This window comes from Gymnoscopelus microlampas (assembly GCF_963454915.1).
Source record: "Gymnoscopelus microlampas genome assembly, chromosome: 7".
Classification (NCBI taxonomy): domain Eukaryota; kingdom Metazoa; phylum Chordata; class Actinopteri; order Myctophiformes; family Myctophidae; genus Gymnoscopelus; species Gymnoscopelus microlampas.
In genome coordinates, this window is record NC_139944.1 from 45,345,047 (window position 1) to 45,361,765 (window position 16,719).

The 16,719-nt window shown below is 39.1% G+C and overlaps 1 protein-coding gene across 4 annotated transcripts; it reads right to left on the reverse strand.

Moving 5' to 3' along the window:
- Positions 1-5,104: 5,104 nt before the first annotated feature.
- On the reverse strand, positions 5,105-15,671 carry cUnh1orf159 (chromosome Un C1orf159 homolog). 4 transcript variants are annotated; one of them, XM_084062014.1, is made up of 9 exons: positions 15,573-15,671; positions 15,009-15,088; positions 13,762-13,846; positions 13,542-13,637; positions 13,373-13,429; positions 12,662-12,796; positions 8,802-8,827; positions 8,579-8,603; positions 5,105-7,535 (listed from the first exon to the last, which is right to left on the reverse strand). In XM_084062014.1, exons 2-9 carry the CDS (start codon positions 15,078-15,080, stop codon positions 7,438-7,440), a joined length of 594 nt encoding a protein of 197 aa, XP_083918140.1. In that variant the 5' UTR covers positions 15,081-15,088; positions 15,573-15,671; the 3' UTR covers positions 5,105-7,437. The 4 variants fall into 4 exon arrangements, with proteins under 4 accessions (XP_083918140.1, XP_083918137.1, XP_083918139.1 ...); XM_084062011.1 differs by having other exon boundaries at positions 12,662-12,799; XM_084062013.1 differs by having other exon boundaries at positions 12,662-12,799; positions 15,620-15,666.
- Positions 15,672-16,719: the final 1,048 nt, after the last annotated feature.

Sequence of the window (16,719 nt, forward strand, 5' to 3'; positions counted from 1 at the left end):
ACTACCAATCAGCTTTAAATTGCCTGAAACGTGCTCCTAACAGGTTTTTGGGGGAACAATTTTTTTTCTGTTTTCGTCACTCGTCACTTTTCGTCAATACCGAAACGGAAAAAAAAAATCACTACCAATCAGCTTTAAATTGCCTGAAACGTGCCCCTAACAGGTTTTTGGGGGAACAATTTTTTTTCTGTTTTCGTCACTCGTCACTTTTCGTCACTACCGAAACGGAAAAAAAAAATCACAAAAAAGTCACTACCGATCAGCTTTAAATTGCCTGAAACGTGCTCCTAACAGGTTTTTGGGGGAACATTTTTTTTTCTGTTTTCGTCACTCGTCACTTTTCGTCACTACCGAAACGGAAAAAAAAATCACAAAAAAGTCACTACCAATCAGCTTTAAATTGCCTGAAGAGTGCTCCTAACAGGTTTTTGGGGGAACATTTTTTTTCTGTTTTCGTCACTCGTCACTATTCGTCACTACCGAAACGGAAAAAAAAATCACAAAAAAATCACTACCAATCAGCTTTAAATTGCCTGAAACGTGCCCCTAACAGGTTTTTGGGGGAACAATTTTTTTTCTGTTTTCGTCACTCGTCACTTTTCGTCACTACCGAAACGGAAAAAAAAAATCACAAAAAAGTCACTACCGATCAGCTTTAAATTGCCTGAAACGTGCTCCTAACAGGTTTTTGGGGGAACAATTTTTTTTCTGTTTTCGTCACTCGTCACTTTTCGTCACTACCGAAACGGAAAATAAATTCACAAAAAAGTCACTACCAATCAGCTTTAAATTGCCTGAAAAGTGCTCCTAACAGGTTTTTGGGGGAACATTTTTTTTTCTGTTTTCGTCACTCGTCACTATTCGTCACTACCGAAACGGAAAAAAAAATCACAAAAAAATCACTACCAATCAGCTTTAAATTGCCTGAAACGTGCTCCTAACAGGTTTTTGGGGGAACAATTTTGTTTTCGTTTCGGTAGCGTCACTATCGAAACGGAAAAAAAAAATCACAAAAAAGTCACTACCAATCAGCTTTAAATTGCCTGAAACGTGCTCCTAACAGGTTTTTGGGGGAACAATTTTTTTTCTGTTTTCGTCACTCGTCACTTTTCGTCAATACCGAAACGGAAAAAAAAAATCACTACCAATCAGCTTTAAATTGCCTGAAACGTGCCCCTAACAGGTTTTTGGGGGAACATTTTTTTTTCTGTTTTCGTCACTCGTCACTTTTCGTCACTACCGAAACGGAAAAAAAAAATCACAAAAAAGTCACTACCGATCAGCTTTAAATTGCCTGAAACGTGCTCCTAACAGGTTTTTGGGGGAACATTTTTTTTTCTGTTTTCGTCACTCGTCACTTTTCGTCACTACCGAAACGGAAAAAAAAATCACAAAAAAGTCACTACCAATCAGCTTTAAATTGCCTGAAGAGTGCTCCTAACAGGTTTTTGGGGGAACATTTTTTTTCTGTTTTCGTCACTCGTCACTATTCGTCACTACCGAAACGGAAAAAAAAATCACAAAAAAATCACTACCAATCAGCTTTAAATTGCCTGAAACGTGCTCCTAACAGGTTTTTGGGGGAACAATTTTTTTTCTGTTTTCGTCACTCGTCACTTTTCGTCAATACCGAAACGGAAAAAAAATCCACAAAAAAATCACTACCAATCAGCTTTAAATTGCCTGAAACGTGCTCCTAACGGGTTTTTGGGGGAACAATTCTTTTTCTGTTTTCGTCACTACCGAAACGGGAAAAAAAATTCACAAAAAAGTCACTACCAATCATAGACTGTAAAAAAGAATGGACAAAGCCACTCCCCTGCTTTCTACAGAACGAAAATGAAGCCGATAGTTCAGGAACATGCATTCCTCCATCGTTAATATATACAATTGGCCACGTCCGGAACTCAAACGCTATTGGTTGAGACCAGACACGTGACCAGCGAACCGGAAAACACCCCCAAAAATGCTATTGGTTGGGTAGCTTGTCAATCAAGAGCGGGGGCGGGGAATGAATGCTATTGGTTGTGTAGGTTGTCAATCAAATTATCCCGCCCCTCCTGGAGCATAGCCTACTTTATCGTCAATTTTAGAATAAATGGGACCATAATTTAGCAAAACGCATATCATGATGATTGAAAGGAGACTTTAAACTAGCGACTGGAAGCATATATAATTTATGACAATTTTTATTACGGTAAGAAAATCTAGTCTAAAGTTTGTCAAAAACCCATTCACTTGCGCTAAAATAAATTCTTTCTGACACTTCAGGTCGGCGCAGGGTAAAACAGCGCCACTCTGGCCATTCATAAGCTTCCGTGTTGGCCTCATCGTAAATATCCAAGCCTTGCCCCTTGCTACCAATCAGCTTTAAATTGCCTGAAACGTGCTCCTAACAGGTTTTTGGGGGAACCATTTTTTTTTTGTTTCGGTAGCGTCACTACCGAAACGGGAAAAAAAAATTCACAAAAAAGTCACCACCAATCAGCTTTAAATAGCCTGAAACGTGCTCCTAACAGGTTTTTGGGGGAACATTTTTTTTTCTGTTTTCGTCACTCGTCACTTTTCGTCACTACCGAAACGGGAAAAAAAATTCACAAAAAAGTCACTACCAATCAGCTTTAAATTGCCTGAAACGTGCTCCTAACAGGTTTTTGGGGGAACATTTTTTTTTCTGTTTTCGTCACTCGTCACTTTTCGTCACTACCGAAACGGGAAAAAAAAATCACAAAAAAATCACTACCAATCAGCTTTAAATTGCCTGAAACGTGCTCCTAACAGGTTTTTGGGGGAACATTTTTTTTTCTGTTTTCGTCACTCGTCACTTTTCGTCACTACCGAAACGGGAAAAGAAATTCACAAAAAAATCACTACCAATCAGCTTTAAATTGCCTGAAACGTGCTCCTAACAGGTTTTTGGGGGAACAATTTTTTTTTCGTTTTGGTAGCGTCACTACCGAAACGGAAAAAAAAAATCACAAAAAAGTCACCACCAATCAGCTTTAAATAGCCTGAAACGTGCTCCTAACAGGTTTTTGGGGGAACAATTTTTTTTCTGTTTTCGTCACTCGTCACTTTTCGTCACTACCAAAACGGAAAAGAAAATTCACAAAAAAGTCACTACCAATCAGCTTTAAATTGCCTGAAACGTGCTCCTAACAGGTTTTTGGGGGAACAATTTTTTTTCGTTTCGGTAGCGTCACTACCGAAACGGAAAAAAAAAATCACAAAAAAGTCACCACCAATCAGCTTTAAATAGCCTGAAACGTGCTCCTAACAGGTTTTTGGGGGAACATTTTTTTTTCTGTTTTCGTCACTCGTCACTTTTCGTCACTACCGAAACGGGAAAAAAAATTCACAAAAAAATCACTACCAATCAGCTTTAAATTGCCTGAAACGTGCTCCTAATAGGTTTTTGGGGGAACAATTTTTTTTTCGTTTCGGTAGCGTCACTACCGAAACGGAAAAAAAAAATCACAAAAAAGTCACCACCAATCAGCTTTAAATAGCCTGAAACGTGCTCCTAACAGGTTTTTGGGGGAACAATTTTTTTTCTGTTTTCGTCACTCGTCACTTTTCGTCACTACCGAAACGGAAAAAAAAAATCACAAAAAAGTCACTACCAATCAGCTTTAAATTGCCTGAAACGTGCTCCTAACAGGTTTTTGGGGGAACATTTTTTTTTTCGTTTCGGTAGCGTCACTACCGAAACGAAAAAAAAATTCACAAAAAAGTCACCACCAATCAGCTTTAAATAGCCTGAAACGTGCTCCTAACAGGTTTTTGGGGGAACAATTTTTTTTCTGTTTTCGTCACTCGTCACTTTTCGTCACTACCGAAACGGGAAAAAAAAATCACAAAAAAGTCACTACCAATCAGCTTTAAATTGCCTGAAACGTACTCCTAACAGGTTTTTGGGGGAACAATTTTTTTTTCGTTTCGGTAGTGTCACTACCGAAACGGAAAAAAAATTACTAAGTCCAGAGCTCGATGAATGTTAGGGACAAAAAAAAAGTCACTACCAATCAACTTTAAATTGCCTGAAACGTACTCCTAACAGGTTTTTGGGGGAACATTTTTTTTTTTGTTTCGGTAGTGTCACTACCGAAACGGAAAAAAAATTACTAAGTCCAGAGCTCGATGAATGTTAGGGACCAAAAAAAAAGTCACTACCAATCAACTTTAAATTGCCTGAAACGTACTCCTAACAGGTTTTTGGGGGAACAATTTTTTTTTCGTTTCGGTAGTGTCACTACCGGTAGTGACACTACCGAAACGAAAAAAAAATTACTAAGTCCAGAGCTCGATGAATGTTAGGGACCAAAAAAAAAGTCACTACCACTCAACTTTAAATTGCCTGAAACGTACTCCTAACAAAGATTGTGCATTACATTCACCCATTCACACACACATTCATACGCCGATGGCAGAGGAAACCATGCAAGGCACCAACCGGCTCATAGGGAGCAATTAGGGGTTCAGCGTCTTGCTCAAGGACATATCCTCACTATATAAATAAAATCGAATGCTATGATTTATTGGGTATGATGGCGAGACAATGGTCACAGGATTCTGGCCTTTATTTACCAGAGGTTAGTTTGTTAACCCTTATTTTTAGTAAGTATGAAAGCAAAATGGTACAATACGGTACAGTATGTCTCTGTTTATCAGCCAAACACTACCCACTGCTTTCACTTGGATTTAACATTTACTTTTGTAATAAAGATTTGATTTTAGACTTTTAAGCAGAGCATGTATATCAATCTAGCTCTTTTCAAGAGTTAGCAGCTGATCAAAGCCAATCACTGTAGGGTATCTTCTTCCCTTTCTTAAAAACTCCAAATGATGGGAGTTTGTACAAAGGTTAGGACAGTTACCTAACCTAAATGAGCTGGCTTATCACTAGTAGCGGTATTAACAATAGCCTGCCTGGTGACAGAAGTGATTTTATTTCATAGGTGTTTAATATTCACACACTGCAATTACAAGTAATTCTATCTGGAACCACGTGCAGCTGACAAAAACCTAATACTTTAAAGAGTCTTTTTGGAACAGTAGTGTTATAACATATAGTATATAAAGTAGGGAATCAGGAACTATGGGAAAGGTGCTTTATTTCTGTAAACAATACATAACATCTTCAGAACAAAACTAGAATTAAAACATATATACAATAAATTATTTGTATAAAACTACAGTATATCTACACATGTTTAGTTTTATGGATGGCTGTACAACAGCTAATGTAACAAACAAAACAAAAAAACATGAATATTCTACTGCTTGGAATAACCGGATTCTCTCTTGTTGGGAACGGCTTAACATCAGATTCTGCTAATAAACTGAAGGTGGAAATCACCCTCTCCAAAGCTTAATATAGTGAACATATAAAACCCGGCAAGACAAGACAAACACCCAACAAGACAAATACAGGCAACCAACTTTGTTTTAAGAGTGTTGGTAAAGGCCCCATAAATTAACAAGTAATTAATCACAGTTAACAATGTCATTAAATGGTCACCATAGTAACAATTCCTAGCTGCATTTAAAGCCCAGTAATGACATAAAGAGCAGAAACATTAGAAATATTTGGCAAAGATACGAGTGGTACATTTTACACGGCTTTGACAGATACAGAACAAATAAAAAATCATTAAAAAAAAATATCAAAGAATGGTAACGTTATGTATTCAGTATTTCTAAAAGATTACGGTTCAATAGCTGACAAGTGCAGTCAAATAAAGTGCATTTTCATTTGGCAATTCCATGTTTCAGAACAATCAACTGGTTATCTAGATATTCTAAATTGACCCCAAAATGGGATTTTAACACGCCTGCCCTTTAAGGGGAAAAAGCAAACCCTTTCTTGTTGTTAATGATACTGTATTACAAGAACACGTTTAGGAATGCGATGGCATGAAATGATAGTGTGTTTAATGTTCAAAATTAAGTTAACTGGAAGATAATTTAAACAATATCATTGTAATGTATTGGTAATTAAAGAGGCAATTTCAAATAGTCTGGAAAGCAAACATCAACCTCAGTGATGTCCAATACAATTACTCTCACTATCATTTCCACCACAGTAAAACACACTATTGCTCTTGAAATAACATTTCTGTTGTTAAGATTCTTATAATTCAAACTCACAGATAAAAATGGAATTATGGAAATAAATACCACGTGCAAACAAATGAAATGCAGAGGATTACACCAATGATATGGAGCTGTCACTGTTTCCCCTGTTTACCCCCCAAAATAAGCTCAAATTGATGACACTGGCATTGTTCACCATAGCTCACATGAGGTTAACCCAGCATCTTGCAAATCCACTTTCATTAGCATTACATTACAAACAACAGTCAACATAAATACTGTACATTACACTAGTGCAGGTTCTTGACAAGCTTCTAATTTAACGTAAATGACAAAAGCAGTCCACTGAGCAATGCACTCCTAAAGGGCAAGACCACTTTGGTAGAGGTTTGGGTTGTGTTGTTACCTTGCCATGATGTAACTCCAAAGATGGACAAGAAATCAAAAATAATTGCTCCATTGATTAGAAATTGATAATTCAAAATATGCTCCTCATTGACTTATAGTGTCAAAGTCACTCTTTTAGCACATAAACAAACGCAAAAAAGTTGATTCAGACAATATAGAACATCGCCAAACCAGTACTGTTTTTTTTTTTTTATAAAAATGTAAACTTCCTGTTGATTTTACTATTTGAAGATCCAGATCCGGATCCAGTCCGGGTTTTCCTCCGAATAAGTAAATTAACATTTTGATCAAAAAACAAAAAAACAAACAGTACTGGGTTTGGTGATGCTCTATATATTGTCTGGATCAACTTTGTTTGCGTTCGTTTATGTGCTAAAAGAGTGTCTTTGAGAACGGTTTCAGCGTACGATGTAAGTCAATGAGGAGCATATTTTGAATTGTGAATTTCTAATCATTGGAGCAATTATTTTTCATTTCTTGTCCACCTTTGGAGTTACATCATGGCAAGGTAACAACACAACCCAAACATCTACCAAAGTGGTCTTGCCCTTTAAGCCTAATTGTTGCCTTGGTGAAAAAAGTGTCATGTCACATGTCGCTTGACAAAACATACTTTGATCATCACACATCTGTCATCTTACAGCAACAAACAGACTAACTGTTTATCATACAGGTGGCTCTAAGGCGGTCAGTGCAATAATGCATTCTATTCTTATGTGTTTCAGCAGGACATTGAAAATGACTGAATACAGAAAGAGTGACTGACAGCCACAATGGAGCAGATACTTAATGACAGTTACATTCCACCACCGTTTAAATAAAATGCCACGTCTTTGCGCCACTGGCAGTCCTTCACATGTTAAGATTAAGAAATATGTACATCTTTCCTGAGGCTTTCTTCCCTCATAGCAGCACCTACACGCTGAAACACCACTACACATCATTATAGACTTTGGTGGTTGTCGTGGTGGGTATTGTGACAGTACTCGCTGCAGAAGGCCGATCCCTTCTGACATATCTTGGCTTCCTCACTTAAGAATAATAGAATAAAATAAAACAGCATAACTGAGAGATAGGATCATGATGAAACCAGTTTGTACCCAGTGTTGACTTACTGTACACTAAACACACCAGGGATCACATTTCTCTTCTTTCATTTTACTGATATTTGTCTGCAGACAACTTAAAGATAATTACAGTACACTTCAAATTGAAGTACTATTAAGAAGCATGTATTTAGATATATTTGTGTGAGTGTATGTGTACATCTTAAAATCTTAAAATAAGTGTTAAATATCTCTATAGAGTGTTTGTTCATTAACAGCGGTCTCCCCATCTCTTCAGCTCTTTAGTAAACATTAAAGGACGAGTTCACCCATTTTCAGCTTATCGTCATATAATTGGTCCTCACTAATGCTCATTATATGGCACCATTCTTGTCTACTTGGTCTCGTGTCTCAGAGGAGGGCTGTGGACAGTTCAGAAACCCACCTACCAGTGACATCATCGATGGGGAATCCAAGCTAATAGAAACTGCAGGCTTTCTATTCTTGGAAAGTTATCCTGCTATAATGGAAGCCATTGTTCTTGCGTTCATTATCATTTAAATAAAAAGATCTTGTTTGAAAATAGAAACCTGCCTAACAAATGATGTCACTGGTAGGCCAGTTTCTGAAGTGTCCACAGCCCTCCTTTGAGACACAAAGACACACTTTTTTTTAACCATTTCATCATGAGCATTAGTGAGGACCAATTATATGAAGATAGGTTGAAAACTGGGCGACATCATTCTTTACATACATTTTCAGGCCAGGATACCAGTTTTATCCAATCAGGAGTGAGAACTCATACAGGATACAGGATAAACAAGTGAAATTGGAATTGACGTCACAAAGGAATGAGCAGACAAATTTGGAACTGGAACACTATAATATTGAAGCTGATAAATGGGTACTCTCTCAGGGTTGGATGAAATTGTTAACCCACCAGAAAATGCATTTTCTGTTTACTAAACAGCTGGAGAGATGGGGAGGCCTCTGTTATTGAACAAAACACAAAAGTGTAGTATTTTTACCTGAGGATGAGGGTATCATAACAGCCTATAAAAGAGAAAAAATGCAATTCTTGAGACGGGCAAAGAATCATCACTACCATCATTACACAGAACCGTGCCAAGTAAATGATAACGTGCGCACTCGAAGACAGTGAAGTACAGTAAATTAATAAATCAAACATGGACATACATACTCTTCAAATGTAAGTTATGGTTAGTTATAAAAACATGAAAGGTTACTTACCGTTTCACTTGGCTGGAATATGAAAGCTGTGAAAGTACATGAAAAAGGATGTTACATAAGAAAACACTTCGTTCCTAAGAGGCAGTCCATTACCTTCCAGTGTTACCACTTTAGTCCAGCTCTATATGTAATTTCGTTAAATTTTTTTGGGGATTAGGAAAACTATACATTTTTGGAAACTTCAGAGCATAACAAATCAGAAAATCCATATTTCCATTTGCGCTGAAGCCAATATGGTGGCCATCTTGGATTTTGAAAAATGGCGATCTTTGAATATTTGTTTTTCAATATCTCAACTTCTAGATTGTGTAGAATCTTGATTCTAGTGGCTAAATCTAAATTTTTAGGGTCAGGAAATCCAATGGTGTTAATTAGAAATATAAAAAAATCAATGGCACAGATTTGGGTCATAATCCTTGATTTTGGGGGAAAAGAATAAACAAATATTCGTTTTTCCACTATTTTGACTTCTAGATTACATAGGATCATGATTCAAGTGGTTAAATCTATATTTTTCAGGAAATCCAATGTTGCCAATTAAAATGCATGCAGGTATCTAATTAGAAATCAGTACAGCTGAATAGCACATATTTACGTAACAATCTAGAATTTTAAAATACTGTATGATTATCTGAAGACACAGACAGATATTTTCTCTCATTGACACAATATTGTGTAATTTATTTACATACAAACTGTAGACCAGTCTATATATCATCCTCACTATTATCATTGCTGTCACTAGCCAATGTCTTCATCGTTTTGGCAGTCAGCATTACACTGACATAGCTCCGTACAGGGTAGCTCCACTGATCTGCACGAACATCTATGTGAAGAACAGTCTGCTTTACAGTGATATCTGACCATCTCAATGATTGCCTCTGGTGCTGGGAGGGACTCAGTTGTATGGTTTCAGCTGTCACAGGATCAAAATGGACTTAGTTACTGTAGTTAGCAGATCCTCTGTCACATCACTGGTTTGAAAAAGCATCTTCAGAGCCTCGAGGACATCATCACCAGCTTTGAGGTAGCTGTTCCACCAGGTAGATTTGTGTAGCCTAGAAAATCTCCCAGTGTTGTCTGCTCCTATAAAAGGCATGAAATGCTGGCAAAGCTTTGTCTCAGATTATTTGAAGCACATGACAAGGGAGAAGAGAAGACAAGGAAAGGATCTAATCCAATATGTTTCAACTAGAGTTTCGGGGGGCTACGCCCCCCTCAACCCCAGCCGCGCACGGGGCTTTGCGTTTGTTGGTCCCTCCGTGTCCCTGTGTCTATATCCGTGTAGCTGCAGCACAGAGTGGGCAGTATAGATGGGGATTATGGCTGTTAGAGGCATGTACGCGCACGGGGCTCGCGTGGGCGTGTGTATATGGGGGTAGAGAAATTGTCTAAGTAACATTAGCAAAAAGGGAAAAAAAAAAAAAGAAATTGTAAGAAAGTGTAATGTAAAAGTTACAAAATGATGAAAAATAAGTAGAAGAAATTATATTTTGTATGTTTCGCGGACCACCAGGGGGTCCGCGGACCCCCTGGTGGTCCGCGCGGAAATCGTGGGATGAAAATTTCCAAAAGGAAAAAAAAAAAAAAAAAAAAAAAAATATGAAGGTGGTTGCTTGTTTTTCTGAAAGCTGGCGAATGGCAGCCCTTTCTGCAAGATGGCGGCCGCCTGGTGTTGTTGTGAGTACGTGTATTTGGGGGGGGGGGCTGTGGAGCTGTGGAGCTGTGGAGCTACATAGTTCTCCAGAAGACACACACAAACATACACCATCTACAATGGACGAACTGAGCAGCAATATAGACATTCACCACACGAACGTGCATTGTTGACAAAGTGATTGCACAGCCGCTGCAGGCATGACAAGCAGGTTAGCGTTAGCGACATGGCAGCTATCACAGCGCCCTGTCCGTCGTGCTGCAACTGCCTGTGATGGCTACAGCAGTAACAGCAAGCTGTCTGCGATGCCATTGTCTGGAGACTGCTCTTAGCGTGACACGACCAATGAGAGTGAGCGCTGTAGTTGTTGCTAAGATACGGTGGCGTCTCTGCCCCATAGCTTGTAGATCTCTCACACATGATTGGCGTAGGCTGCGTTGCCAGGTCTGACTTTGTGTCTAAGCAATGGTCGGCTTATTTTTGCGCGCCTTTGGGCTCGTTTGCATTGTGCGCACGGCAGCGCTTGTTTAGCGTACGTCAGCGCGACGTGGCAACGGACGTGGCAACGTGAAAGGTGATTGGCTGGTGAAAAGAAACACCCGACGTTACACCAGAAATGGTGCCTGGAGAAAATGGTGACCAAAAAAAAAGTTTGGAAAAAAAGGAAAAAAACCCCGCAGCGGCTGCCTGCTGTTGTGGTGATGAGGTCGTGCGCACGGTAAACGGTACGAAGCTGCCTCCCCTTCCGTTTTGTCCGACATTTGGTGAGTAGAATTAATTATGTTGCGCGGTGGAAAAGGTGTAGTGAACAGTGAGATGTCCCCTACGCGAGGCGTAAATTCAGTGCGGCCGGCGTGGCGAGTCAGTAGGCGACATGTGGTGTGGCGGTGCGTTGTTTATCCGATAACAGAGCTGTGGGGTGTCACCACCGAGGGTGCGGAAGTTGCTGGCCATTTATATAGTTAGATGGCATCTGGGATTTTGGAAGTGGCACCAATATGGAAAACACTGGGTGCAGACCGAGACAAAGCTTTGCCAGCATTTCATGCCTTTACAGGAGCAGACAACACTGGGAGATTTTCTAGGATACGCAAATCTACCTGGTGGAACAGCTACCTCAAAGCTGGTGATGATGTCCTCGAGGCTCTGAAGATGCTTTATCAAACCAGTGATGTGACAGAGGATCAAAATAAATCGAAGACATCCCTGAGCTGAGATGGCATCTATTCTGCAAACACATGGCAGAAGGGGACACGCTTCCACCCACACGTGGTGCTCTCAAGCAGTATGTCCTAAGAGTCCATATCCAGGCCAGAGTGTGGAGTCAGGCACAGCTCCCAGCACCAGAGGAAATCATTGAGATGGTCAGATATCACTGTAAAGCAGACTGTTCTTCACATAGATGTTGGTGCAGATCAGTGGAGCTATGTCAGTGTACTGCTGACCAAAACGATGAAGACTGTCAGAACATTGGCTAGTGACAGGAATGATAATAGTGAGCATGATGTATAGAGTGGTCTACAGTTTGTGTTTGTGTAAATAAATGACACAATCTTGTGTCAATGAGAGAAAATATCTGTCTCTGTCTCTTCAGATAATCATATTACAATTCTAGATTGTTACATAAATATGTGCTATTGATCTGTACTGATTTCTAATTAGATACCTGCATGTGCATTTTAATTGGCACCAACGAATATTAATTTGTTAATCCCCCCCCCCCCCAAAATCAAGGATTATGACCCAAATCTGTGCCATTGATATTTTTTTCATATTTCTAATTAGCACCATTGGATTCCTGACCCTAAACAAATTAGAATTAGCCACTAGAATAAAGATCCTACGTAATCTAGAAGTCGAGATATTGAAAAACGAATATTCAAAGGTTGACATTTTTTTTAATCCAAGATTGCCACCATATTGGCTTCAGTGCAAATGGAATCATGGATTTTCTGATTTGTTATGCTCTGAAGTTTCCAAAAATGTAGTTTTCCTAATAACCCAAAAATTTGAACGAACCTTCATTTTTGGACATATAGAACTGGACTACTTCATTGATTAAACAAGACAATATTAACAAGATGGATGTTCATAGCCTGGAAAATAGGCCATTTACTTCAAGCACTTCTAAATTCTATCTTCTAATCAAGTTCCACAAAACCTGGCTCCTATATTCTCATTGTATGAGCTGTGTATCACTTACCCTTGTTACGGCGGTAGAAGATGCCTGGAAGTCGGTTTGAGCGTTTGAGGTAGAAAAAGGAGGCAACAGATAGAATCAGGAAAAGGCTGATCATCAGAGTACCAAGAAGGAGAGAGGCCGCCACACCTGGTCCTCCTGCTCGAAGACACAATTATAGAACATGAGACAACATTAGACAGACAGCAACACACTTGATGGATTGGCAACTGAATCAGTACAGTTGGTTGTTGGCACTAACAGACTTAAAAATGTGAGCCTAATCAAAGGGAACAACCTGCAACTCTGACTTTTGTTGCATATTATATTACCAATATATGTTTGGTCTGTGCACACTATCCACTTGATGTAGTTCTCCAAATATAGGGGAAGAAGAGGAATGTAGTTCCATATGGCCAGAGGATATAGGGGGGTAATAGCAGGAATGACATGGGCAAGTATGTTATCTTGCTTCCATTATGTACTACATTTCTGGTGAACAACAACTGCCAAAAGTGTCTAATCATATGCACAGGGCTAACAGTAAAGTACCTTTGCAGCCAACCGAACTTCCTGTAGGCCTGTAATTCTGTTTAGAAGTATACTTTGCATTCTACACAGACCAATGGATCCATATGACATCTCAAAGGTACTTGATTTAATCAATTAGTAAACAATGTTAACCAGTACTCTTTTTTTGGAAATACTGATTCAATATAATTTTTGGTTACTTACCAATTTTAGGAACGACAGTTGTTACAGTTGTATGATTTTTTCTCTCCACAGTGTAATCTAGTGAACACACAAAAGTGACAAATCAAAAACCTGAAGTAATAATAATATGCAAGCATTGTATTAACCAATGGCAAATAGAATGATAAAAAAATCAACCCCAAGTGCTTACTGTAGCTGCAGGCTGTTAAATTCTCCATGTCCGCAGCTGCTGAATCACAATGTATGCAAACAGTGTTGCTGTTCTCCAGGACACGCAAATAGCATCCTGAATAAAGGAAAAACATAACAAGCATATAACTCGCCTAACTTGTTCACACATATGACTTGAGTGTCTGTTGTCATTAACTGTTTAGTGAATGATCCATGCCATGTAACTGAGGGCAGATTACCTGGTTCACAGTGAGTGACATTTGAACATGAACTGTTCACTCTCTGTTTCTCGCCACAGCATTCTATAGAATTTTGATGAAGAGCCTATGGACAGAAGAAGATCAACCAGTCATTAACTCCTCCTCATTAATTGAAAAGAATACAAGAACGCTCGCCCCAAAACACACTCGCCCTGGGTCAAATCCGGCGACCTCCGAACGGTCGCCACCAGGTATTCCTAAACATAACCTCAGTAAAACTATGCCTAAACCTAACCTTATTCCTAACCTTAACCTCAGTAAAACTATGCCTAAACCTAACCTTATTCCTAAACCAAACCCCAGTAAAACTATGCCTAAACCTAACCTTATTCCTAACCTTAACCTCAGTAAAACTATGCCTAAACCTAACCTTATTCCTAATCTTAACCTCAGTAAAACTATGCCTAAATCTAACCTTATTCCTAAACGTAACTTCAGTAAAACTATGCCTAAACCTAACCTTATTCCTAAACGTAACCTCAGTAAAACTATGCCTAAACCTAACATTATTCCTAACCTTAACCTCAGTAAAACAAATACAAGAATACAAGAACCTCTGGGGGTGAGCGGTCCGCAAAAATAAATGGGCCGAGTGTGTTTTGGGGCAAGTCTTCCGGTTACCCTTGAACAACCCTAATCTCATAATCTCACACTTTGATCTCCACCTCATGAGGAGATAAAGTCTGAAAAATAAGTGTCTAACCAGAAGTACAAGGCTAAATGTTGTCCAGCTGGAACTTCTTGAAGCCCTGTACTTCCGATTAGACACCTTTGACAGTCAGGTATAGTTGACTGCCTATACTTGACTGTTGGCAGTCAAGTATAGTTCTAATGCCCTAACAAAAGACATCAAAAAGTGTGACTCCTTACCCTCCTTCAAGACTGCCATAAAAGAGCACCTGTCTGCAAATGGGAACTGGTCCTATTAACGTCTAACACGAGAAATGACCCCCGCTCGCTAATGTTTACAGTACATATACGTTTTATTGCTACTAGTGTTGATGATGTCTTACACATCATTGTACAGTATGTCTTTAAATGTCTCGATGAATTGAATACACAGGACCACAATGGAAACAAGCCCTAGGGATTTTTGTGTTATCCATGTAGCACTATTGTACCACTGTACTGTTAATACAATATTTAATAAATCAATCAAAAGTTCTGGTCCAGTCTAGAACCCAATTGGTTATTTACAGTTAAGTAACATAACATTCATTCCATACCTTAGTTACAGGTGTCTCAGGTCTGATAAGAATCACAGTTGTTGCCAAGATCATGAGGAATGACAGAGCCATAATGGAACCTTAGAGAAAGCAAAGACATCAAAATGATTGTAAACTCTCACAATGTACCAACCAACTATACACAAGAGAGTCTGCATTTACTATCTCAGTTGATAGTTACACTATGAAATTAAAAGTAAACAACAACAACAAAAAAACACAGATAGTTGCCTGGAAATGAGAGTACTGGGTCTAATGTTTTAACAGTGTCCTACATTTTGGGAGTTTGATACCAAATCAAGGAGAAATCAAGGAAAACATGACAATCAAGGAGTCCTCAAGGAGATGTGGTTGAAATCAAGGAAACTCCTGCAGAATCAAGGAGGGTTGTTGCATACTGTACTGAGATGACATAACTTCATCATTGCGCTATCAAAAGCTGGAATGCACAGGAGTTCAGCAACATAGCATTATAACGTTAATCGTGTTGTCATTCACACAAGTCAGTACTGGCTGTTGCTGCTAATATATGCAAGGCGTAAATAAACCATACAGGTAACTTACCCAGCAGTTAATTCACCAAACTTTGTCTCGACAGCCACAAACAATACCTTGAGGTGTGGTTGTGTGTGTAATGTAATGTCAAACTGTAATCTGTTTCTGTCTGTCTGTCTGTCTGTCAACACTGCTGACTGACTGAGCACTGCTTGAAGCCAGAGTTGCCAGGTCGTGCGAGAGAAATAAGCGAGCAGGTCTATGAAAACCAGCCCAAAAGAAGTGACCACATGAGCGAAACCTATATGCATAGGCTATTCTACAAGCTCTAGATCTATAAGCTCTAGATCTACAAGTTCAAACAAATCTTGAAAAGAAAGCACAACATATTTGTAGATGGAGGAGTCATGTGGACATTAAAATACATATCAATGTGGGGGTCCTTGACATGAAAATGTTTGAGAACCACTGGTTTAAACGACATTAGGAAACAAGACCAAATAAGCAACTACACTTTAGAAACATGCCGGGAAAAAACGCAACCCGCAACCAATTATTTACAAGCAACTTTACAGAAATAACCAGCCCAAAGTCGCTTATAATAAGCAGACATGGCAACACTGCTTGAAGCCTGTAATTTAAGCTTCGTGGGCACAACGGTGTCGCGCGCCCGGAAATAGCAGATCTACAAGCTCACAACGCGTCGAATCCTCCTCGCGTTGTGGGCTTGTAAGTCTGCTGTTTCCTGGCACGCAACACCGTCGTACGACGACGTATTGCTGCTGCTTGTTGACGTTGTTCCTCTGCGACTGTTGCTTATGTGCAACACTGCCACCTACTGGATGTAATATGTAGCATTATACTCTATGGCTCGAGACCAAACTAGTGAAAATAGCAGATCTACAAGCTCACAACGCGTCGCAATGCGACGCGTTGTGAGCTTGTAGATCTATATTTTCTACTTCTCAAACATTTGTTTTATCATTTATGGAATTTCTTTAATTTTTTTATTTTGTTATTTATGAAATTGTTTTTTTGTTTCCAATTCATGAAAAATGTTGCATATCATTTTTCTGTTCTTTTCTGGCAAGCCAAATGATGACGTAACAAAGTCTCGCTGTACTTTAGGCGGGATGATTGAACCTTCAAGCCTGAGATTCATTAATGTTTCTCTCTCTGTTTAGCGTTTATTATCTGACTCTTCGTCTGAATCACA

Bases quoted from the DNA above. Each gene is read 5' to 3' on its own strand.
- cUnh1orf159 (XM_084062011.1), bottom strand. From the start codon at position 15,080: ATGGCTCTGTCATTCCTCATGATCTTGGCAACAACTGTGATTCTTATC. The intron at 13,638-13,761 runs GTAATCTGCCCT...TCCTTTATTCAG, and splicing joins TGTCACTCACTGTGAACCAG to GATGCTATTTGCGTGTCCTG. The intron at 7,536-8,578 runs GTAAAAATACTA...ATTATTCTTAAG, and splicing joins TATGATACCCTCATCCTCAG to TGAGGAAGCCAAGATATGTC.